The sequence below is a fragment of the Aquila chrysaetos genome, chromosome 17 (genome assembly GCF_900496995.4).
Source record: "Aquila chrysaetos chrysaetos chromosome 17, bAquChr1.4, whole genome shotgun sequence".
NCBI lineage: Eukaryota > Metazoa > Chordata > Aves > Accipitriformes > Accipitridae > Aquila > Aquila chrysaetos.
In genome coordinates, this window is record NC_044020.1 from 6,243,865 (window position 1) to 6,269,342 (window position 25,478).

The 25,478-nt window shown below is 42.3% G+C and overlaps 2 protein-coding genes and 1 long non-coding RNA gene across 7 annotated transcripts; 2 read left to right on the forward strand and 1 right to left on the reverse strand.

Annotated features, from left to right (window-relative positions):
- Positions 1 to 3,612: 3,612 nt before the first annotated feature.
- LOC115352349 lies at positions 3,613 to 5,725 on the reverse strand. Its single transcript, XR_003927106.2, has 3 exons — positions 5,583 to 5,725; positions 5,086 to 5,246; positions 3,613 to 4,958 (listed from the first exon to the last, which is right to left on the reverse strand). It is a non-coding gene; the product is annotated as an uncharacterized LOC115352349 (long non-coding RNA).
- Positions 5,726 to 5,746: 21 nt separating this feature from the next.
- Positions 5,747 to 25,231, forward strand: NFYB (nuclear transcription factor Y subunit beta). Of its 5 annotated transcripts, none has more exons than XM_030040382.2 (7): positions 5,747 to 5,891; positions 15,422 to 15,515; positions 16,037 to 16,167; positions 18,025 to 18,222; positions 20,280 to 20,361; positions 23,248 to 23,327; positions 23,537 to 25,231. In XM_030040382.2, exons 2-7 carry the CDS (start codon positions 15,422 to 15,424, stop codon positions 23,567 to 23,569), a joined length of 618 nt encoding a protein of 205 aa, XP_029896242.1. In that variant the 5' UTR covers positions 5,747 to 5,891; the 3' UTR covers positions 23,570 to 25,231. The 5 variants fall into 5 exon arrangements, with proteins under 5 accessions (XP_029896242.1, XP_029896243.1, XP_029896246.1 ...); XM_030040383.2 differs by having other exon boundaries at positions 5,753 to 5,919; XM_030040386.1 differs by lacking the exon at positions 5,747 to 5,891 and adding an exon at positions 7,117 to 7,326.
- LOC115352347 (translation initiation factor IF-2-like) lies at positions 5,927 to 7,086 on the forward strand. Its single transcript, XM_030040381.1, has 2 exons — positions 5,927 to 6,354; positions 6,390 to 7,086. Exons 1-2 carry the CDS (start codon positions 5,945 to 5,947, stop codon positions 6,877 to 6,879), a joined length of 900 nt encoding a protein of 299 aa, XP_029896241.1. The 5' UTR covers positions 5,927 to 5,944; the 3' UTR covers positions 6,880 to 7,086.
- Positions 25,232 to 25,478: the final 247 nt, after the last annotated feature.

A 25,478-nucleotide genomic window follows, 5' to 3' on the forward strand; every position in this document is an offset into this window, starting at 1 on the left:
ATGTGAGAACACAGGCCTTATGAAAAGAAATTTTCATGATGCAGAGCAAAACTTAGTTCTGTAGTCCTCCAGAGCCCCTACATCGTAACTTCAGCCTATCAGCACTGACAGTCTCAAGCCTTTCATAACTGTAACTGTAATCACAATTGAACTGGGCAATAGTCCCCATTTCCTTGCTTCCCATCTATCATCTGACCTGCTTTCGGAGCTCCCTCTGCAGTACCCAAACCAGAGCTGTAATGGAACCCAGCTTCCCCACCCATGGGAGATGTAGGGTTTCACTGCATAGCCATTAAGCAGCTGCTTGTCCTCTTGCACACTAGAATTAAATAAGACATCTGTCCTGCTATCAGCTGGGATAGAGTTGTCTTCCTAGTAGCTGGTATAGTGCTATGTTTTGGGTTCAGTAGGAGAAGAATGTCGATAACACAGTGATGTTTTCAGTTGTTGCCAAGTAGTGCTTAGTCTAAAGTCATGGATTTTTCAGCTTCTCATGCCCAGCCAGCAAGAAGGCTGGAGGGGCACAAGGAGTTGAGAGGGTACACAGCCAGGGCAGCTGACTCAAACTGGCCAAAGGGGTATTCCATACCATGTGATGTCATGCCCAGTATATAAACTGGGAGGAGTTGGCCTGGAGGGATTGCTGCGCCAGGACTAACTGGGCGACTAACTGGGCATCGGTCGGTGGGTGGTGAGCAATTGGATTGTGCATCACTTGTACATTCCAATCCTTTATTATTATTATTGTCATTTAAATATTGTTATTATTATCCTTATTAGTTTCTTCTTTTCTGTTCTACTAAACTGTTCTTATCTCAACCCACGAGTTTTACTTTTTTTCCCGATTCTCTCCCCCATCCCACTGGGTGTGGGGGGTAGTGAGTGAGTGGCTGCGTGGTGCTTAGCTGCTGGCTGGGGTTAAACCAAGACAACATCTGTCACCATACTTATGCTGCTGAGAAATTTCAATCCCACATGTAGCTGATAATAGAAGAAAACCCAAAACACATAACCACAGAATGCAGCTGAATGCAGATGATAACAAATAAACCCATGTGAACAACACTTGCAAATGTGTCATAAATTCAGCTACAAAAAATTAAGTTAAAATTTTACTAGAGCTACTTAGGTTTTTCATTTTATGCTTTGTATTACTTGTCACAAGGTTTGAAAAAGCTAAATGATTTAATCCTTTTCTATTTAAAATGAGCATTGATTTTTTTCCCGTATTTTGAAAAGAGCCAAAACCAATGCAAATGTTTTTATCCAGGAGGCTGTAATGGCACAATTGCAAAGCAAGGCTCCTGTCAGATTGCATCTCAAAACTGTGGCATTGCTTTGCTGAAAACAAAGCAGAGAAGATATTGTAATAGTTTCACCTCCAACTGTTGCTGTATTATTCATGGACAAGTTAGAGGCTTCTGCCAAGATCTCTTCTAATCCTTCAAATGGTTCTGTCTGGACCATCATCTTGCACGTGTACTTTGAAGTTCTTTGTTGCTCTTGTGGAATGTTTATACTTGATGTTTTAGACATGTTTTAACATATGCATTACCTGATTACAAGTCAGTTCTGCTCCAGGTACATTTCAAAGGGATTGCTGCTAGCCACATTTAACCCCACCTGGCTGAGATGAACTAGCACATCTAAACTTCAAATGGTATCTTTGGATCTACTTGCTTGACTACCTGTTCCACTGGTGAAAACAGTAAGTTGATTTTTCTTTTGCCTAAGGGAACAAGACTTAGGCATTCATGCACTGCCTATCTGTCTTAGGTCCCCCAATAACTTTTGAAATGTTGGCCAAGTTTAATCAAATTTACTTAGTGTAATATGTCTCAACATACTACATTTCTGTACGTCTTGTGAAAGAAAGGCAATTGAGCAGTGGCGAGGAAAAGGCTCAAAAATGAGTTCAACTCTTATTAGAGATTGCACACAGGAACTCAGTCTCAAGAAGCCTTCAGGAAATGGCTTCTCTTGTCATTTGTTACCTGTGGTACTCTTACCTCTCCAGTTCTAGTATCTAAGCCATTCACAGTTCAGCTCAAAGTAGGAAAGTAATATTGCTACTGATTCAGCTGATGGGGAATTGAGGCACAATATGATTAAAATTCAGACTTTCAAAGGTATTAATGCACCTCTCAGTTGAAATCTGATGGCCTGCATTTACAGTAATTTGCCCAAGGTCATACAAGAAGCAGGCAGTAGACCTGGGAATTGAATCCAAGCTTGCACCTTGCTCTTTGGACCATACTTCCCAAAAGAGATGTAGTAATTTCAGAATCACACTCTGCCCAGCCCCCTCTTTGGCTGGATACCAGTCTGCTGTGAATAAACACATCCTTTGGTCCTCATGGTGTGGATGTCAAAGCTGGCTACTATTATAGCTCTGCCTCCCAGGCATGCTGTCACAGTACAGACCCTATACATGACTCCTTTTCAGAGCTGTGGGACCACACAGCATGAAGGCCACCTGAGCACCTAGATCCTTCCAAGTGTAGCGAAAATTCTACTGTTGAAGGGGCAATACTATCTAAAAGCAAGGTACACCTGGGTAGCTAAAGAATTTTTCAAAACAACCGAGAGCTACTGATCCTTGGAAAAATAAAAATGTCCTGAACTTCAATTAATTCCATCTGATCTCATCCTACTGTGACTTGGTTAATTACCTGTAGATAATTTCTTCTGGATTTCCACATTCAATCTTTTTTCACATAGCATTGCCCGGCTCTGTAGCACCTTCCAAGTATCTTTTAATAAGGATTGTCTAATACAAGTAAGAATGCTCTAATCTACAAAAAAAGAGATAACGAACATTAGAAAGATCACTGTTAAGAATGAAAATAAATTCCTGAAACACCATGGAGTTCATAGTTTGACAACAGACCTATTTCCAGTCTGTTACACTCAGAATTTCACAGTAATGAGAACCCTCGAGAATGTCAGATGAATCCTCCACAACATCCATCCAGTGCTATTTCTACAAAAATTGTAATTTCTTATTTCAAACACATACTTTTCCAAATGACAGACTCTAGACCACAAGTAAGGCACATTTTGGAGCAGGCTGATATATCTGTTCTGGTTTGAAGAAGCATACTTGCTCACCTTTGACAGCTTTCTTAGCTAACACCTACTAAGTAGAACAGAAGATAACTGAAGATTTTGATTTCCTTACTGAAAATTTCAGACACAGAATGACAACCTCACCAAATAGATCACAACCTCACAAAACTCTCTCTTACATCTTACTACAGTTAACTCCACCTGCTCTTGAACATTCTTCCCCTCTTTTTGTATAGACGGAGTTTGAGCTGATATAAAAAGAGAGTACAGAGACTGGGTACAGAATATGAGGAACACATTGCAGACTGGAGAAATTATATGCGAACCTGGGGAATATAAAATCCAAATGACATGACGGGGAATTTGAGACTGTAACTGATAAGCAGCTAGATAACAAAGCAACAAGCATTATACTAGATGATTTATCAAGGTTCACCAAGACACCCCTGATACTGTACAGAGGGGAGATGCAGATCAGACATGTTGAAATACACAATATTTTCAGGATCTACGGTATGAACAAAACACAGTGCTGCAAATATATGGAGCTTGAGAATGTACTTGGCATATGGATAAAATAATAAACCAATTAAAGACTGCATGATAAACATGTGACAAATTGTTACTAATGGAGGAACACAAGATAAAATGTATGTAAAGGGGAATGCTGGCTTGGATTCCCTGGCTTCAGTTGGCTGACAAGTTTAACCACTGAGTGCTGTTCTGCCATCAGTAACAGTGAACACTGTTCCCACTATGCTATTCGAAAGAAAAGCGTTGAGCAAAATAAGTGGATAAGTAATTTTTCCATCAATACAACACTGATAAATCTCAGCAAAAGCACCCCAAGAGAAACAATTAACATTTTTGTTCTAAGTTTGAAAAATATGGAGTAGAAAGATTTGAGGGCCACGGTTTCAAGGAAAGATTCAAAATATCGACTAGCTACTCAAAAAAAAAAGGCATTGTCTGCTCTGTCCCCCAAAGAATCTGCACACTGGTCAGCATACATCCTTCTACTCACTTGTGAAATTCTGGGCTGAGATGACAGAATCCACCCAAAGATCTTAAAACTGCACAGCAAGATGAATAGTGTATTGTCATGGTATTATAGTTAGTGAACACAAGCTATGAAACTGATAAAGGGCAAAATGCATTCCCTAAGGTCCCAAAGTTAGCGAATGTTCTTGCATTACATCTTCCGGGCATTTTCAAAAAAATAACTAATTACTGCTCACGGTACCCAGCAGGCAGAATCAAGCTGCATATAGCATTTGCAGTAAAAAAAAACCTGAGGCCATGCAAAATTTGTCTCATTTGATGTTTCAGTTTAAACTCAAACCAATCCAAATACATGGACATTTTGAGTGAATCTGAATCTTTATCATGTATTGAAACATATGAAACTAATGTGTGAAACCGAGTGGAAATGTGTAAGGTTTATTGAGTTTTGCTTTGTTTAAATCCAAATGCCAGCAGAAAGCTAGGAGAGCAATGTGCTGTGTTTATCAGGTATTAACCAGAAGAGGAATGCTAGCAGAGGCCATTGTGAAACATGAGTTTCATACCAGTTGAGGTAATATACTTAAGACCCTCAAGTAATGAAGAATGACTATAGGTTATTAAGAACTGCACGAAACAAAATTATTCTTGTTACCTCCACTGTGGAGATTGCACATACACACGTGTTGATGGCAGATGTGTGGAATGTCTTTGGCTGCCTTCACCTAGAGGAAAAATCCCTCTCTCCGATTCTAGTGAATGGCAGGATTGGTGGATTATGAAGTGTTTCATATAAATGCTTCATAAGAGAGGTTTATAAATCTCAGTGGAGAAGTCAGTCCAACTATCATCTTCACCTAGCAGCTCGTATTTCTTCAGAACAAAGCCTGAAAGTGGAAGGAAAATGTGCTCTTCAGGCCCTGTATCACCAGGGGGAAACGATCCTTTCAGGTTTGCAGCCAGATTTTATTTCTCTAGAGGGAAGGGGCAACACAGAACCGCAGATCCTCTCACCCAAGGTTTTGTTCCACTGAACGACTGGTTGGGACCTAGGTCCCGTGGGCCATTCTCCTCCTTCGTCGACGTTCTCTTCTTCATCAGCCTCTTCCTTCTCAGTCTATGTGAGACCTAGGAAGTCACTGGGGGATGCAACGCGTTCTCCTCAACCGATGAGCCTAGACGCAGGCGAAGGGCAGCTTTGAAGAGAGCCGAGGAGGAACCCCTCGACCCTCTATAAAAACGCTGCCTGCCCTCCTGACAGCACACCCGGGCCGCTGAAGCGATCGGGGGAGAGGCCGGGGACAAGGCCAGCGGGACACAGCCGGGAAGGCCGCCCTCTCCCCCGTCCCCCACCGCCCGGGGTTTCCTTTCCCACAGCCCCGGGGGAGAGCCGCGCCTGGTCAGCGACCCCACCACACGACAACCACCAGCCCTGCACCCCACGGGAGCGAGCCCTTTTGCCGGGGACAGCCAAAGGAACCTGCAGGCGCGCCCCGACGAGGCGGTTTTACCTCAGCCCAGCCGCGGGACCCCCTTCGCCCCACGGCGCAGGGGAGGGAAAGGCGGGCCCGGCGGCCCCCCAACCTCGGGCGCCTCCGTCCGTATAAAGGAGGCGGGCAAGGCCGGGGCGGCGGCGGCGGCGGTGGGAGGGAGCGCGCTGAGGGGAAGAGCCGGCGCGCGTGGCGGGGTAGGCGGCGCGGAGGGAGGGCAGCCCGGCTGCGGGAAGCGGGGCTCCGCGCTGGGACTGGTTCCTTCGCAGCCATTTTCTGTCCAACCAAACAGCCGATTTGCGGAGGGAGCCAACCAGGGCCGCACTGGAGGTTTGTGCCTGGCTCCGGCCAATGATTGGTAACCGGTTCCACTGCAGGCTCGAATGAAATGTCCGTCTCCCTCCCCGGGCCCCGGCGCTGCCGCCGCGCCGCCGCCGCGGGGACCAGGAAGTGGGGGGCGGCAGCCCCCGGGCCCCGCTTACCGGCCGCTCGTCTCTTTGTGCGACCGGAGACGCGGGGGCCGCGCGGCCGGGGGGAGCGGAGCGGAGCGAGAGAGCGGGCGGGGAGGCGGCGGCGGGGGGGGTCTTGGCAGGGGTGGTGGGGCGGCTGCCCCCGCCGGTGTTCCCCTCTTTTTGCGGGGCCAGGCGCAAGGAGGTGCTTCCTCCCCCCCCCCGCCCCGGGCTCCGGCTCCGGCTCCATTTTGTGGCCTAGGCGGCGGCGGCGGCGGGGGGTGTGGGGGGGTTAGGAGGCGGGGACGGGAGCGCGGTTGCCCCGCAGCCGTGTCCGCCGCGGGCCGGGCCGCGGCCGCCGGTGCGCGGGCAGGCGGGACCGCCGGCTCCCCTCGCCGCCCGCTGAGATCGCGGCGGGGCGTACGACCTCCCCTGCCCCGGGCCGGCCTGGCGGCTGCCGCGACCCCTCGGCGGCGATTTCCCTCCCGGCCCGGCGGGCGCGCTCGGTCTGCCCCAGGGCCCCCTCTTCCCGGCGGCGGCATGGCGGGCGGGGAGGTGTGTGTGTGTGTGTGGTGTGTGCGTGGGGCGGCTTTGTGGCGGCCGCGCGTCGCCGTCCGCGGGCGGAGGGGGCTCCGCTGTCTTTTGTTTTTGCCCGGCCAGCGCCTCAGCCCGCCGAGCCCCCTCCCCTCGCCGCGGGAGCGAGGGGCCGGGGCCCCGCCGCGCTTCTGGCGGGCCCCCACCACGCCCACGGCCCCTCAGCGGGCCGGGAGCCGGGCAGCGGGGCGAGAGCGGCCCGGCCTCCCCGCCGCCGTTGTCGTCGAGACCGAAATTCCCTTGAAGGTCTGGCGGCCCGCCTTTTGCAGGGCTGAGGAGTGTAGGGCGAGGCCCCGGGATGCGGTGAGAGGAGCCGGGTGACGGCGCGGGCAGCCCGGTGCGGGTACGGCGTTTCGGGGAGGGAATAACGGGCAGTGGTCTGCAGGAGGGCCGCTCCCCCTCTCCACGGGCACGGGAGGCTGCTGCCTTCCGCCAGAAGTCACAGCCAAGGTGGTTAACAATAAAGTTGCTGAATAACTGGGGATGCGCTGTGTTGTTCAGTGTGAAAACGAGGGGCCGCAACAGACAAGGTGTCTACGGGACAGGTGCAGGCCGGGTGCGGGGAAGACTTTGAGGCTATTTGTGTCAATAGGAAGGTTTTCCCCCTCGTGCCCCTGCGCTGGCTGCTGTTGCATCATTGAAGGGCACGAAGTGAGGAAGTGAGATCGATCGGCTGGCACAGCCGAGCTGCATCGGCGGCTTGTCCCTAACACACATGGCAGGTAGAAGAGAGAGACGGGACTCTGCCGTTCTCAGTGTCTGCACACGCTGTTGTGTGTTCGGCAAGTGTTCTTGGGCATACCTGTGTGTGCCAGCCACTGCTCCATCCGGAAATTATGTAGTTGGTGATCCTGAAGAATATCGTGTAGGTTAGTCGCAGGCAGTCATACTGGAAAATAAAAAAAAAATCCGTGTGTTCTGGTAATGTTTCTGCAGCTGTTAAGATACACTGGTTAAAGAAACCTTCCTAGGTCCTGCTGCAATCCTGCAGCAATAGAAAATCAGTCAGCTTCTAGCTTTTACCAATTTCTTCGAGGCTTAACCAAAAATACTTTGTTCTGCAAAGAGTTGTCATGTAAAAGCTACCTGGTGTTCTTGGATTGCTTTTGGGAGGGCAAAATAATTGATGACCCGAACATTTCTAGGCAGTGAGGGATGTAGAAATCTGGATTTCAGCCCTCGAATGAGCTCTCTTACATGTAGTAAGCTTTGCCTGTCTCACTGACAGATGGAAGTTACTCTCAATTTAAAAAAAAATAAAATTGCAGCTTTCTCAAAAGAAGCTCAGGCAAAGTAGTGAAAAACAAAATGGAAGGAGCCACTTTGGGCATTATTCACAGTCTTGGCTTTAATTGGCTTGCAGAAATGGAGAAACGGTGCATGTGCATAATCATTAGCATAGCGTTCCTAAACAATACGCTTAGTTGATTACATTTTTTTTTAATTTACTTGTGTGGCGTGGCCTATGGCGTGATAGTTATAATGTTAAGGGAGGATGCATCTGTAATTCTCTGGGAGACCCAAGATGGTTTAATCTGAATCATTATTTATGAGGTCTGCATGAGTTGCTTGTACTCTGCATTGAGCGGGTGATTATATATGGTCTTGGCTGCTAGCATTTACAGCTATGAAATTATATTTGAAAGAAGTCAAGAATACTGGATGTTACTCTTTAGACTTTAATATTTGACAATTACAGCAGTTCAAAGGTTAATAGATAACCTCTTATTTGTGGTAATAATTACATGAAGGGAGGCAGTGTACAGAAATTGAATGAAAAAGATTGTTCAAGATACTGGGAAGATAGGAAACAAATACTATGAAACTTTTCAAGTCAGATGTCTTGTTTGTCAACATTTAAAAAGGGCTTGCAAGGCTCTTCCAAACTTGACTTTTCAGCACTGAGTTTTGCAATAGTACTTTAGAGAAACACGGTGTTTGGAAATTGATGGTTTACTGGCAGGATGCTTGTAAAAAGTGCAAAACATGACTCTATATATACGCATACTAAACAATGTGTAAACAGTATCGGTAGACTAAAAGGAAGCGTCAGCAACTTTGATAATTTTGACTGAAAATACTGGCCTGGTCTGAACTAGCTTTGTAAAACTCTTACTTGCCTTATTGCTTGAGAGGAATAAGCTTCTTGGCACACTTGAGGTACTGCTGCAATGAAGGAAAAGCATAACCAACTTACAGATGTTATCAAACTTGAAAAAGGCAGGATTTGTGGACTGCTGCTTTAATAAACAGATAAGCTTAGTTTTTCACAACAAAAAATGCTAGAAATGCATAAAAAACTTAATGTGGAAAGGTAATATGGGGCTTTCAGTCCGTGTTGCAGGAGGAAGGAGGTGCTGGTGCAGTCTGTTCAGCACCGCTGCCCTCTTCCAGCATCTGCAAAAGCAACAAAACTGCCTCCGTTCATCTCGGTTTTTTTCCCCTCCAGCTTCTTTCTTTTACTGCCAAAAAAGAGAAGGCATGGAAACTGAATTTCTCCTGCTTGCTCCATATCACTGATCCACTCCTACTTGATGTAAAAATATATGCATTGTTAGTCCACCCATATATATTGCAGCTAACCATGCTTGTGAACAGTTAGCCAGCCTAGTAAGGAGGCACCGCATACTCTAGCACAGCTGGATCCCTGTGGAGGGGACTTGTGGCCGGTGACATCAGGGCTCCTAAGATGAGCCATAACATTGATAATATGGTATGTGGAGGGGGAAGGTGAAAAGGCCCTATTTGGATTTCATAAGGGAAAGGTTTCTTCCCTGTGGTCCAAGGGAAGGAGCCTGGTACAGCCTAGATGCTAACGAGCCTTAGTGACGCTGTCAGGTCCTCTCAGCATCAGCCTGCTTCTCCTACTGTTATTCTGTTGTGGGGGAAAACACTAAATGTGAGAGATTAGAGGAGCCCAAGATGGAGAGAGACAGTGCAGCATCTGTTTGTGTTCTAGGCACATGCTAAGGGGTTTTAACTTTACATTTTTGTGGATCTGCTGGAATGATGGCCCGTGAGTGCATTTACCAGTTGATGTTTCTTGATGCAGGAGACACTGCTTTGCTGTCACGTGAAAATTCAGTGGGAAATTAGGTTCTCCAGAAGTCATTGAAAAATAAAAGGAAATTAAAAATGTCTTTTCAATTAAAAATTCTTTCTGTATTTCTGTTTAGGAGCAGCAGCTGCTGTTACTGCTTTACAGCATTACATCTCTTGTGATAAGGTGCGGTGGCAAAATTAATCTACAATGACTGATGTGGTTCCTACCTACAGTTTTAGTTATCATTTCTGTCCTGCTTCTATGGCAGGGACAACTCTGTGTGGAAAGTGTACCAAGTGCTTCAGTTCATTGCATATCATTTTCTGCTGTCCCTCTTGTAGGGTAGCAGTTTTGGGAGACCGTGGATAAATACCATGTGTAGTACTTAAATCGCAAGAGGCCTTTGGTTTCCCCTCAAGAGACCAGTTTTGCAAATCATTGCCAGATAACTTCCCCATTCTGAAGACAAAATCTTGTTTCTTTGATTCTAGTTTTGCCTTTTATACTGATCTAAGTTTTAGACCCTCTCCTAGGTGCTAACAGGTCAGGGCTTGCATTCTTTTTTAGTTGTCGTTTAGCTGAGCCACTGATACTGCTCTCAAGATTAAACAGGATGCAAGATTTACTTTGAGATACTGAGGTTTTATTAATTCAGTATAGACGTATTCTAGGAATAGTCTGAGTTGTGGGCAGCTGACAGGAGCATATATTTTTAAGCATCCTCCAGAAAACTTTCTGCCAGATGTCAGTGTAAACCTGTATGTTCATTTACTTCCATCTTACTACTGAATTTTTTTTGATGCCCTTGATCTGAAATGGTTCTCTTTTGATTTATTTCTTGGGTTAATTTCCCTGGATCCATTAATTTGTATATTCCTAGTAATATTCTTTTTCATTAAAGATAAAAAAAACCAAACAGAAAACCACCACCAGAAAACTTTGTGCTGCTGCTCTGTATTTAGATGCTTTTTGCAGTGTATCACTGAATGTTTGGGTTGAGTGACCTGTACTGACTTGGGTTTCTCTCCCTCGTTGTTAAAAATCAGATGGTGGCATGGTCACTTCAGAGGCTGACATGTCACTTCTGATATGCTTAGCTCTCAAGTCTTGATTCAGTCAATATGTGTATGCATGCATGGAGGAGCTTCAGTGTTTTCCTAGCACTAATGGCTAAGGATAATGTACAACATGCAGTAAGTGCTTCTTGAAGATGTGTGCAGTATGTGCTACTAGAACAGTGTGTTGGAAGCCCTCCTCCCTAGCCACACAGGTATAGAGGACACTGTAATGTATTAAAAGACATTGTAGTGTCTGCATGCTGAAACTGCCATGCAGATGGGATACGTAGTCTCCAAATAGGTACTTTAAAGAAAGTTGTAACAGTTCCAGGGGCTAGAGCAAAATATGAGACCAGAGTTCTCACCCATCTGAACCTTTTAGGATTAGTTCTCCCAGGATTCTGCCTGTTCATGAAATTTGGCATCTACTTCCATCCAGAGAAGTAGCTCTTCCTACGAAACGTACCAGCATAAGAACTCTTGTCCTTTTAGTCTCCCAGTGACTCCAGTTACTGTATTTACTGTAGGCAGGGTGTTGTTTCTATGCTGCATTGGACTGCTGCCTTTTTAAAGTAACTTTGGGGACACTGAAAGTTTAGTTTGTTTTGTGTATTTGTTGTTTTGTTGGGGTTTTTTTTGTTTAAAGGGGGGGATTAATTATCAACAGTGTATTGAGAGCAGTCTTTTCTCATTTTCTGAGCATTGTGTTGTATGTATTACAGAGCTTGTGCTGAGCTCACAATCAGATATGTGGTGATTGACTTAAGTTTTGAACATCTGAAATTAAAACCATAATACTTCAATGTCTAACTGTGTTCATTATGAGATGACTAGAATAGCAGTGGCCACGTTTTTCAGCAGGGTCATGTTTGTGTCATCCATCGGGCTCAAAGAAATACTAGTAGGGTGACTAGATGGTATATTAATTACAGTTGCTATATTCAGATGCCTAGATCTAGATTTGAGTGAAATGACAAATCTGACTGAAATTCTTAATCAGACTTACTTGGATTGGTGTGTAGAGATGCTGCTCCTTTTCTTACCATGAGGCCAGCCAAGCTGTGGAAGAGGCTCGCAGGGTGGCTGGGCAGGCTCTGTCCATGGAGGTCTTCAAGATGTGGCTGGATAAAGCCCCGGGCGACCTGCTCTGAGCTTGGAACTGACCCTGCTTTGAGCAGGGGTTGGACTAGAGACCTCCCGAGGCCCCTTCCAACCTGAATTATCCTGTGATCCTGGATTAGGACCTGGTTATGCTAAGTGTTATGCAGAAGGGTGTTACGCTGTCTGTAATCCCCTGTCCCGAGGTTGTCCTGGCAGCTAAAAATCTTTCTTAAAGTAATACCCACAGAAGTCATTTCAGTTGATGCTAAGCTGTCAGTGCCTGTTTTCTTTATCTGAGACTGATCTGCCTTTTTTCTTTTGCAAGCTTTTTCCTGTCAATTTTGCTAATTGCTATTTTAGATTCATCATGTTGATAAGCTTCCACTCAAATTCTCACTAATGGTGAAGTAATACATACTGTAAGTAGATATGGAAATGTGCACACAGAAAAGAATAAAAGCAAAGATAGTACCTTGCGGATGCATTAGTCTAATATGGCCAAAACTGTCTACAGATGCAGCAGAGGTTTGAAAGAGATTCAAGCAGGAGTTGTCTTTTGAAGGTGAGCTGACCTAATGAAAGCAAGATGGTTTCTTAAATAATATTGCTGGGTCTTGGCAATAAAGATTCAGATGGGATAGGTTGCAGGACAGGTGAGCAGAAACCAGTGAATTATCACATCACTGCAGAAATGTGAAGAATATTGCAATCCTGGAAAAAGGAAAGTTTTAGAAGATATGTTTCAGAGAAGACTGAAAAAGGAGAGGGGAAGAAACATCAAGTCATTTAAAATAGTACTGGGGCTGAATAAACTTAATGTTTAAAGTTCGTGGAGACCCTAATTCTGAGTTAAATTCTAGTAGGGATCAGAAAGCCTAAACTGAGGACAAGACTGCCAGGAAATCCTAACTTAATTTTGGAGGTAGCTTTTGGGATTTACCGGACTGCAGAATGTTAATTGCTTCAAATTGCAGAAGGAAAAGAGAGACAACTCTCTTAATGATGGGTGATGTCGATTTTGGTGGTCTTGATGTGCAGGATTGTGATATCCTTGCATTGTCATTAGAGTGAGCTGAGTAAGCAAACTGGAGACCCTTTGGAAAATTGAAAAGCAAAGTTAAATCTCCCAACAAAGAATCTGCAAAATGCAGACAAAGTGAATTTACATGAAAGTTGGCACATGGAAAGCTAATGCCTAAAATGCTACCCTTCCTTTGGGCAGAGCTGCTGTGTAAGAAGTGAAACTGTTTTACAAAAGCCCATCAAAAGGGACCAGAAGTGCTTTAAAAAAAGGAGAGTGTGTGTGTAGTATTCTGTACAATGAGGAAGAGGTGGAAGAGTGGGTTTTTTTTTCTCTTAAGCAGCTCCTAAGGCTACATCCAGCTGTTGTAGTATTGCCTTGAATGTGAGCAGCGCTCGGGTTACTTGTGCATCTGTGGCCAAGCGTAGCACAGGACGTTGCCTAAAGGTTTGAAAGCAAACCCCAGCCCTGTGGCCACAGGCAAAGTGCAGATTAGAGAGAGGTTAAGTTGCTCATATTTCTGGGTAGGTATAAAAATAGCACAAGACTGCTTCTCCCTCCCTCTTCAGGCTAATGGTCTGTAAAGAAGCGAGCTGCATGGTCTCACTGGCAATGACCACGCAACCCTTTGGGACAGGGCTTGTTTTCCAAGGACACCAGGGTACCTGCACAGCTGGTGTAGGTCGGCGACTGAATGGAGCCAGGTTCTGCCTCCCATGGGGCTGTCTGTGTAGCTTGTCAGTAAGGCTGGCTGCTCTCATCAGAAACAGCTGGGCTGGGGAGAGGGTGGGATGGGAAGTGCTGGTCCAGAGAAGGAACAGTGTGAAGTGTAGAATGGGAATGGAAGAGCTGATTTTCTAGCAAACGGGTAGATAAGCAAATGCTAACAGAGTTGTTTGACGTTAAACACAGCCAAGAAAATTCAGGGCAGAGGTGAATCTGGTGCTGTGCATCTAAATGTGTTAAAAAATATCTTTGGATTTGTGTGCCAGTGTTGAAAGAGTTTGCATGTGCTGGGAACCCATGCTCCCTCCCTAATTTTTGCATTGTTTCCTCTCTCCAAAAGAAGCATTATTAAAGCACATGACTGCAAAAATACCACCCTACATGAGAAAAAGCATGGCAGCTCAATGTTCTGTAAAAGCTTATTTTAATACACTTTTTAAATGCAATTTTCAAGACACCTGCAGCTGGAAAAAAGTCAAGATTGTCCAAAAGTTTTAAAAAGCTGGAAACTTGAATTCAAACTTACATTTGGCACTGCTAAAATAGCCCCTTTGAAAGTGGAACTGTTGTCTGCTATGATTTTTTTTTTTTGTAGGTCTAAGCTTTCTACTGAGCACCTGCTGACAGTGTTTAAGGAAATTAGTTATTCCTGTAAAAAGGCAAAATGTAATATGGTAACAGGTTACATGGGCCAAAGCATTTGCTGTTGCAAGAATGCACATATGTCTGTGTGTTGTGTATGGTGGCAAAACGTGGGTGCAGAAGGCAGCGATGTGTTCTGTTGCTGTTGTGGCAAGTCCTCACTAAAGAGATGTGAACCTCCAAGGGACGTAGGAGGCATCTTCGCCTCTTTCACCTCCGCAGAGCGAGGAAGCGCGATACGTGCGATGTCTCCGAGCGGTGAGACGGCAGGCTGGTGAGGAGCCTTTGGGGCACAGCCTCCATTCGGAGCAGCACTGCGAGACCTCTTGGCTTGTTCACAAAGTCGATTTCCTAGCAAACGTTGAGAATTAGCAGCAAATGGCTGCTGATGGTCTCAGTAGTTTTGCCCCATTTGGAAGGGGGAAGGCAGGCATCTCCCAGACTCCTCCAGCTGAAACGTGGTTGTTGCTTCCCAGGACAAGGGTCCCCAGCCAGGGAGGGAAATGCTGGCTCTTCTGGCTTCCCTCTTTCTCCTGGCATTCAAATTGCCTATTAAACTGTGACCTCGTCTCTAAAGCCTCAAGGAGAAGACTTCTTGTTGGCCACCACGTCGGAACATTGTGAGAGGAGCACTGGAGGATGCCCAGAGGAGCGAGGCAGGGCAGGACCAGGGAAAGCGAAGGAAAACGGGACTCGGAAGGCAGCTGGGAGTGACTGGTGCCTCAGGGAGGATGAGGATGCGGATACAGAGCTGGTCCTGAGGTCTGGCTGGGAGAAGTTTGTTGGTGGGCTTGACAAAAGCTGTTTGGGCGGGAGGTAATGATGAGTGAAGGATGCACTCTGTGTAACAACTGCAGGTAAAGTCTTCAGTGAGCGTAGGTTTCAAGGGTTGTTCAGAGAAATAGATGCCTTGACCCGTTCTGGTCAGACTTTCATGGGAACAACACAAGGTTGCTTTATATGTGCTGCATGAACCAAATGTTGCTGTGCATGGCCTGTGCCTCCGGCTGAATTTTTGGGGAAGCTTCACAAAACAGTTTCACTGTTTCCACTGTCAGTAAAGCTCAGTAACGAGAGAAGGGATACTGTTCTCAAATGACAAAATATTTATGCTTTGTATAAATTGGTCTCATAGTTCTAAGTTGATTAAAGTGCTATTTGTCAGCCATAGCTGCACTTAATGGTGTAACAAACATACCTGAAAGGTTTCCTTCTTCTGGTTGTAGATGGATGGTGATAGCTCCACAACAGATGCTTCTCAGTTAGGAATTGCTGGAGATTACATTGGTGGCAGTCACTATGTGATACAGCCTCACGATGGTAAGAAACGTTACAGTAAATACTACTTCTGTGTGTGTATGTATATATGTGTGTGTGTATATATATATATATATTTCCTTCCGGTTCTTGTATAGTTCTCTGCTATCTTCTCTCAAGCTAAGAATTTGCAATTATTTGTATTCATAATACCTCATCTGTATAAAGCATTTTTTCTGCAGTCTGAAGGTGGGGCTTGGATTTTTCAATGTTGACACAGAGACCTTTGAGGTGATGACAAAAAAAAAATCGATGTTCTAGGAAACAGTTTGTATTTTGACATGACATTAAGAATGCTTGGTGTTCAGCAGCCACGTACATTTCTGCACATAATGTGATAAAGATGGTATCGAACAACCATAAAAGTACCATGGTGTTGCATCTATTTTTTTAATTATTTCTACAGTGTTAGTACACTGTGCTTTCAAAGGTCTTCATCCTTCAGTGTAAGATTTTAAACTGACTTAATTATTGCCTGCTGTCTATCAAATACAATTTCTGTTAATTTTTCTTTATTTCATTAGACACAGAGGACAGCATGAATGATCACGAAGATACAAATGGCTCAAAAGAGAGTTTTAGAGAACAAGATATATATCTTCCAATTGCAAATGTGGCAAGGATAATGAAAAATGCCATACCCCAAACAGGAAAGGTAATACCCTTGTCTGGTAAAGTGTGTTCATGAGTTTTATTCCTTCCTCTGAGTGAACTTGAGTTGGTAGAACAATATATTTTTCCAAATGATCCTGGTTTATTGGAGAAAAGCCTTAGAAAAGAAAAGAAAAAAGAAAAAAAAAAAAATCTGAGCAGGAGGTGATTGAGACCAAGTCCATTTTTCTTCGGTTTCTGAAAGCTTTTAGTAACTGTCATAATTAGAGTATCCAGAGCAGTGCTCTTCATAGGGCTTTCAGGGCTTTCTTTTTCCAAGATGTGTTCTCCGAAATTGTTGTAACGGGTCAGACTTGGTGACAGTCCCATATCAGTAAGAATATTTTCTATGCAATTCTCTTACAAAACTTAATCTGCTTTTACTGAGGTGCATAAAATTTGGAATAAGTGAACCATTTTGGATTAAACAAAAATCCAGTCCTTATCCTGAAGGAAAGAGAATGGTTAGTCTTCCATCACCCGAATCTTTACATATCCAAATGCCAAAATAACCCAAGAAGTCTGCCTTATACCATGTAGCAGATAAGGCCAGATATTGAAAGATTTATTTTATTTCTTACTTCTAAGAATAGACTTTTTAATGCATTCTGCTGAGCTGGTGATTGTATAAGTGTTTGACCGTTCTACCTGTTTATCTAAAACCTTTGCAGGGCTCCTATTACTTGTTGTTCCTCTATTGTATTCCAGTAAAAGTCCTGCCCCAGTAACATTTCCTCTAGCTAAAGCTGATTTCTTTTTTTTTTTTTTTTTTCTCTTTTTTTGAGATCACTCTAAATAGAACCAAGACATAATTTACTTGCATCTGCTTGTACTTTCATAGTGTTCAGGGCTTTCTGAAGATCTGGGTGTTACATTTATATCTTTGCTGTGAAAATTTCTTCACTAGTCCATATTGTCATAAATTTTTAGTGATCAAGATGAGATTTTTCTCAAGAATTTAGCATATGGGATGTTGAGCTATCTTGAAATATCAGGGACGTTTTTGTGAAAAACTGCAAGGGAAGCTGCTGGCTGATGAGTACTTCTGAAAATCTCACCCTATGTATCTGAAAATACCAGAGGAACTAGTGAAGATTCTACATACAGTTACTGCTTCTTTTTTTTTTTTTTTTAAATACAAACAGGTTCTTCTCATGTGAAGAATAAGAATCTTAATTATTATAATCTTTCAGTTGGCTACTGTCAGCTTCCCAAATAATAATGAGTAATGCTTGCTGTTATTTTAACTCAGGTAACTTACTTTTGTCCAGCTGAAAACCATGATGAAATTTACCTATTTCATTCTTGCCAGGGGCATATGTTTCTTTGTTTGAATTCTCATTTGGAAAATTTACACTAGAATAAGAGAGGCTTGCTGCTAGGTGTATATTTTAGTCCGTGAACTGGTCAGGATAAAAATACTTGTTGCCAAATTTGTGGGAATGTACTACAGTGGGGTTGGAACTGCTGGGTCTGTTAAAAGGAAAATAGAAGTGGGCTGTGACATTGTAATGAACAAGTTTAAAGAGAAGGTGTAGGTAAGCAAAGTAAGCAATACTGAGATGCATCTGTATGTAGAAGCTTGTACAGAACATAGTTATGACTGCAGGAGATCCTGGCAGTTTGCTGTGCTGCTTGAAACAGTAAAACTTAGATTAAAATTGTGTTGCAGCTGTGCTTACATAGAGCAGTGATGACATCCAGTGGTTCCCTCATATATGGGTGTTGCCTAAATGGCTATTATCATCAGGTTTTGGGATGTTTCCTTTATTATCTAGTGTATTCTTTGGTTTGTTGTTGTTTTTTTTTTTTTTAATCCTGTGTCTTGATTAATCATTTTATGATACTTTTTCCTTACTAGATTGCTAAGGACGCAAAGGAATGTGTGCAAGAGTGTGTAAGTGAATTCATCAGCTTTATAACGTCAGAAGCAAGTGAGAGGTGTCACCAAGAGAAAAGAAAGACCATCAATGGAGAAGATATTCTCTTTGCCATGTCTACCTTAGGGTTTGATAGTTATGTTGAACCTTTGAAGTTATACCTCCAAAAATTCAGAGAGGTTGGTATCTACTTCAGTATTTCCTCATTTATTTAACCTGGTTGTGTTTATCCTTAGCTCCCCATCATTGTAATTGTATAATGGATAACTTGCACAGTATCTCACAGCTATTGTCAGGGACTAATGTAATGTTTAAAAGCATTCCAGAGGATATAAAGAGGAAAAAAGAGTAAGTAAGCATTTTGATTAGACTTGCTGATTCAATGTAGTTAAAGCTTTCAACTGAATAAATTCTCCAATATATTGCTGGTAGTAAATCACTCTGTTCTTTAAAGGTGCCTATTAAGAATACTTAATTCAATCTTTGGGTTCAGTCAATAAAACTGTACTAGACTGCATCCTCTGAGGAACTAGCCTAATGCTTATTGTTTGTCTGGGCTTCAGAACTGCAAAAAAAAAAGTTGTTTTTATCATGTCAGAATAATGATTCACATGGAAGCCTATCTGCTTCAATGTTTTTTTTTTTTTAATCTGTTTTTTTTACCCTGTCTCTGAATTTGCTTTTGATGCACAGTACATGCTAGGTATGTGATCCAAGCATTTTAATTTATCCCTTCTGTAGCAGAAAGTGACTTTTTTTTTTCCGTTCAGTAGTTTAAACTTTTTGAAAAACAAGTTGCTTCTGCTTGGGTTTTTTGTTCTGGTCTGCCCCCCACCTATCTGTCTGAAGAGCGAAGAGACTTATGTTTGCTTGCTTCTTTAGTTTGGTGTTCTTTTACCTCAGTATACCAGATTTAACCAAACAAATCAAAGGTATTTTTATCCAGTGACTTCTCTTCCTCATAGTCCTGAATGAAGAAGTTGTTCAGGATTAAAGCAATCCTGGGAAAAAAACTCAAAACAATTTTATTTTTTTTTAATGTTAATCCCTCTGTTGGTATGGCTACTGGGTTTTACTGGCATGAGTGAAGCGGGTATGTCTAAATTGGCAGTGCTGTAGATAGAGATGCTCTTCAGACTTTTTGTTCTGTAAACCTAAGATTTTAATTAATGGGGTCAGACTCACTAATGATATTTAATTTGCTGATAGCACTTGAAGCTTTGCCTTCCCAGAACGTCATTTGCTGTGATGAGTAACAGAAGGTGTAATCTAAAAGTTGAAGTACTGCTGTATGCTATCATTTTCGAGTTCTGCGTAGCAGTTGCACATGCTGTCAAACTGCTGTATGTGCTTTAATTAAAAATGCAAGTAGTGCCTAACTAGTTTTAGTACTTCTGGAGAAGTCTGAAGTGTGTCTATGCTACTTTCATTCTGAAGTGACCGTTTTTGCCGATACATATGCTGTGGTAGCAGAGTAGTGGGATTGGGTTTTAACTGGAGGGATTGGATGGTTTTGCTCATCAGTTTTAAACCTCCATTCCAGCTAGTTCTGTCCTCAGGGTACTGTATATAGTGAAATATTTCTGTTTTGTAGCTTAGTAGTTAGTCTACATCAAACAGCTGCAGAGAATACTTTTTACACCTATTTTATTTTCTTACATGTTCTTATGTAATAGTGTAGAGCATCAAACTTCGTACTTGTAAAACTGCATGCAGATGACTGAGCGCCTTGGCTTTCTGTGCTGATATCCTTTCTGGCTGTAGTCCTTGATGCAGGAAAAGAAATCCAATATCTTGGTTTTAAATGTCAACTCTTAGCTGTATGATGATGGCACTTGTGTGTAGTTGGTAAGCAAATGTTGCACATTCTCGGTAGTTCTGAGATTCTGTGATTTCTTGTAAATACTCTTAACTGCTGCTTCTGGATTACTGCAGATCTTTGACTTTTTGCAGAAGGTGAAAGCCTTTCTTAGAATTACACGATCCTAGTTTGCAGAGTTTTTGTTTCTAAGGAGTACGGCTAAGATGAAAACCATCCTTCACATATTCTTGTACTATGCACGTTCTTAAATCCGTAGAGTTTTACAGGTCTTGGATTTCAAACTTCAGATGCTGCAGAGTGACTCTTCTGCAAGTTCTAAACCTTGGCTAGAGCTCGTGGGTCTTGAAACAATCTCAAACCAACTGTACTCTAATAGAAATTTTTCCTTTTCTTTTTTTTTCTTTTCCTCTCCAGGCAATGAAAGGAGAAAAGGGAATTGGGGGAACAGTTACAACTGGAGATGGTCTAAGTGAGGAGCTCACAGAGGAAGCATTTAGTAAGTAATACTTTTTAATTTATTATATTATTACTATGGCTTTTCTAAAAATAGCACTTCCTTTAGACATCAGAATTCTTAACTTGAGGAATACATCTTGGACTGGCCACGTGTTACACCTGTGATCCATAGCGATTCTCATTTGAAATGTCTGGAGGATAACCTCTGCTCAGATAAACTCCTCCCAGTCAGTAGAATTTACGGTCAGAATGAGGTTCTACTTGCAAGACTGTTGGGGAAAAAGTAAAATAAACTTGACTTGATGACTTGAGGAGCTCGTCTTTGAGAAATGAGCCAGAGAAGAACATCATCTTCATATAATTCTGAAGCACTTAATATTTCTTACATTCAAAAAAATGCACAGATTGGCAACTAAAAGGTGTAGGGCAAGCAGCAGTGTATGCATTCACTGTAGTTTTTCTTCCTTATACTGTGAATTAAAGGCTGACAGTTGTTGGGCCTTTGTGTTGATTTTGTTGATGCTGGATTCTTGCATGTAGTCTTCACCTCAGCTTTTAAATATTATGGGCTGGTAATCTTGAAGCTGATAAAAGAAGAATTAGGAGGTGCAGCTCTAGTCATATTTACTGATGAGATTTAGTTTTTCAAGTATCCAAGTCTTCTGTTTAAAATCACTGGTAAACTACTGAACTAGCAAAAATTCAAAGCCTGAGGACTGAAATGACCTATTCAGGGTCTGAAACATGCTTTGCTCCCACTATGATGACTTTGGCTATATAGAACAGTACAGAGACTCTTTGGGTCTCTCCTAGCCTGGAAGATAAGCTCATAAAACTGTTGGAAATTAAGCATCTATAGAAAGCTTTATTTTTTTTTTTATATGACTATTTTAATTTTATAGTTAAAGATCAGGCAATGCAAATAGTAAACTTTTATCCATACTCGCTCAAATGTAATAGCTCTGTTGGTTTAGAAGTAGCAAGACACTAGCACAACTATAGGCCCAACTTACCTTGGGTATGTTGCTAATGGTTTCTAGATTGCAGCTGTTGGGAGTCTGTCCAGCTTGGAAGCTTGTCAAATCAATATATAGAAATTGTTCCAGAAGCTTTATTTTATGTATATTTTGATTTGCATTTTAAGCCTGTAAACTGCAGCTCAAGAGTTGAGGGAGAATATATAGTTGGAAACTCCTTATTGTGTCTGCATCCAACATCTTGTTTTATATGGGCAAAGAGTCAAATTCACAAAGGGTTTCTCCTCTGGATGCTCATGCTCTGCTTAGCCTGAGTACAATGCCCGCCGGAAAATGGAAACCAGAAAAAACAAATCCCCTTATCTCTGTGGATTCTGTCCCCTTCCCAAATTTGATACTGTCTCTGTTAAACAGCAGAAGGCTGAATATTTGCTCCTAGTCACTTGTTCAAGTATCTCAGGCTTGGGAGCCTCAGGGTGCTCGATGAAATAAGCCTTAATTTGCTGCGATTTGAAAAGAACAATGTTGGAAGTGAATATTAAGTCTCGGCAGGATGCAAAGGAGATGTCGCAGTAGTAGAAGAAGGAGGAAAAGATTTTTTTCTGTAAAATAACTGATTGTGTCAAGTGCTGCGGGTATTTCTTTCCATGGGGCGGCTGTAGATCTAATCAGAACGATGGTCTTCCTGCAGGAGTAGCAGTTAATAGCTATGCTGCTGTGGCATAACCCTTAGCTCTTTGTCTTAGCCTAATGCCAGGGCTGGGTCAGAGGCTTGGCATTAAAATGTGTTGGATGTGGAACATGTGATGAAAGGGCAGTAAAATTTTGGACCTGCCAGAGCCACTTCTCACTATGATCTTAATGCATCTCTTAACTTGCAACTTAAGTATTTGAAAATTAGTACCATGAAGGGGTGGGGGGGAAACCAACCCAACCAAAACCCCAATTTAAAAACCCCCATGTGTCAGCTTTCAAATGACAGCTGTTAGGATTATACTGTGTTTTCAGAATTTTTTTTAATGGGTTATATATTTTATTTATACACAGCAACAGCCATACTTCAGAAACAAAAAAGCCCCATTGTTTGTCTCCTAGCGGAGACTATTATGCTACAGCAACTTAGCTTACAACTTGAGAGTTTGGCTGCTTTGCTTCCAAGTAGCAGTTGTAACATAGCTACTCTGCATGTCACAGAGCTCATTTACATTATTGTAAAGGTTTATCTTAGAGCATCACTCCCTCTGTTTTCTCTCTGAATCTCAGAAGTACTTTTTACTCCACTCATTGGCCTCCTCCGTCCTCCATGAAATTCAGAGCTCTTGTGCGTACCCTGAACGGCGTGCTGAAGTCAATCAGCGTAATGTCAGGCTCTGGCAGTGCCTTTTTTTTGTCATTGACTGTCTCTGTTCATCTCTGCTGCCTTCCACGGGGCTTCCACATTATGGAGTCCCTGATGGATCCTGTTTTATAAAGCAGCGCAATGATTTCATTGAGTTCCTCACACGTGTGTACGCTCAAGTGCTAACCTTATGTCTAAACAACCAGAATTCTTCAGGTTTCTTGGGATATTGAATGCTGGAGATGGGTTTTTCAATGGTCGGGTTGGCAAACTCCGCTCCATTTGCCGTGTACAGCTGTGTATGTTCCGCTTCAAATACGTACAGGGGAGGAACAAGGTGCACTTTCTTTCAGATTATCTGATGCAAAATTAAGTTGAATTTTGTTTCTTAAGTGTTTCTTCTTAATGGGAATAAAATTGCTTACTTGTAACACTCAGTAACAAGTGTGTCTGTACGCAGTGTAGGATGGTAGCTGTCAGGAGAGGAATGGCTCTGGAGTCCTGGAGTGGACCACAATTAAAGGTTATTTAATGGTGACAGACATGTCAAACGAAGCTCTGTGTATACTGCAGTTCCTGTCTAACTTTCTTTAAATGCTCTTTCTTTCAGCTAACCAGTTGCCAGCAGGCTTAATAACTACAGACGGCCAACAGCAGAATGTTATGGTCTACACAACATCGTATCAACAGGTACTGTATCCCGTCCCTTACTCTCCCTTCTGCTGCTAAAATTCAAACGCTAATTCAGCTGCCCTGTTGTGAAAGATGAGAATGAATTTCATGTAGTCCTTTGGTGGTGGCTGTCGTGACATTCCAACACTGACAATTCAAGGCTGCTAGCTGCGATGCAGTTTCAGAAAAGGTGCATTTGAATGTAACCTTGCATTTTCTTTCTCTAGATCTCTGGTGTTCAACAAATCCAGTTCTCATGATTTGAAGAAAACTTTGTATCTGGGAACACAAGACAGAAAAGCTGTGCAACTCTAATGAAGAGGCAGTTTTAATGACTGGTGAAGAGATTTATCTCTTTGTATATTAAATAGCTGTAATGTAGCTACCAGAAGCTTGACTAATTGAGGTGTGAGTTCTGACTCAAATCTTTTTCATGATGATTTTAAAAAAAAATTGGATTTTAAAGGTATTAAAGTATTTTTGTTTTGTACAAGAGTTTGTTGCTCTGTATAACTCCTGTATGCATTGTATATTGCAATTTATTACTGTCAGAGATTTGTAGACAGTTTCTTATTTTCATATTGAATCATGTTACTTTTGTAATTCAGGTAAACAGCTGGGTTAATTCATGTTTACCCTTTGAATAAAATTGTAAGGGTAAAGTTCATTTTTGAATGCAAGTTGCCTTTATTATAAAGATTGAGTTGGTCTTGGTTATGTAACTTGTCTTGCATGACAACCTCAACTAACTTTACATGTCAGCATATTTATTGAAGTTTTGAAAGGGACTTTTTCCTCATGAAACTAGCAGCTCAAAAGAACTGCTACAACTGGTTTTTTTAATGTAACTTCAGAATTAAAAGTTAATCAAAAACAACCAGTGCTCTACTACATTTAGAGATTTAGAGCTTATCAACAGTGTTGAAAACACTGACTGTGTGCGATGCAGGTCTTAATTTTTTTTTTTTTTTTTTTTTTTGGTTGCATTAACTCTCCTTAGACTTCCTTTGACATATATTTAAGGTAGTCTTTGTGCTACTGAAATAACTCTTCCTTTTTATGTATGGTTTTTAGAATCCAAAACTTAGAAATTCAAGGGTAGTGAGGGGGGGGGATTTTATAGTCCTTGTGGTAAAAGATCTCATTTTAACTTTTTACTGAAATGTTTTAAGGTTTCTTGTGAGACTGTGGGAACTCAAATGTGTTAGCGACTTTCTGTGTACAGGCTGCGTGTGTGTGTATGTGTGTGTGTGCGAGCGAGTGAAACTTGAACAAGTGATACAAATCTGAAATGGAAGACAGACTTCTAGTTTGCTGTCTCTTTCCTGGTTTTGCAATAAATTCTACCTAGGTAATGTAGTTCTGTATATTTAGTGAGCTGTTCTTAGTAACATTGCTGTTTCTTTAATAATCAGGTGGGTAATTTTGTTAGATGCAATGTCTTAGCCTGTTAGGATGGGGGTGGTGGTTTTAGTAATATATCTTATTCAGACTGAATTTTGGGACCTTTGATATTTTTACTGTTTGCAGTGGACTGAAATGTAATATAATAATTATCTTTCCACATACCTGTCATTAATTTAAGCAAACCACACCTTGAATCTGTTGCCATATAATTTCTTGCTGGTTTTGTCTTTAAAAAAAAAAAAAAAAAGTAACAATTTAATATTGGGAAAATACCTTAAACTAAGATATCCCAGAAACCTGAAATAGCCAGTTCTTTGCTAAACAAAAATTTTATGTATGTGCAGATTTGAACAGTGTTTCTTACAAATCAGCATCATGCTGGCAGAGCCTCTGGAGGCAATCCAGTGTATCTGGACAGATGTTCTGGGTTTTGTGGCAGTCTGTCATTCTTCAGCAGTTATGACTGAACAAATGGAGTTTTTCATTAAATGTAAAAATGAATAACACAATCCCTACACGAGCCCCTTCTGTTTGTATTCCATTTATTTCAGACCGTCATACCCTGTTCTTGATGTTCCCAGATTCGCAGTGGAAAAAGCTGTAGCCTCAGCTAAGGAGAAGCTAAGAGAGATTTGGCAGTTGGATGTGCAGAAAGGGGGCTGAGGTCATCCGTCACATTTGCTTGAAACTAGCTACGTTTTTCAGGCTGCCATCTCTTCTGTGAGTTTAGGTTCAACTGTTTGGAGTTTGTGGTTTACACAC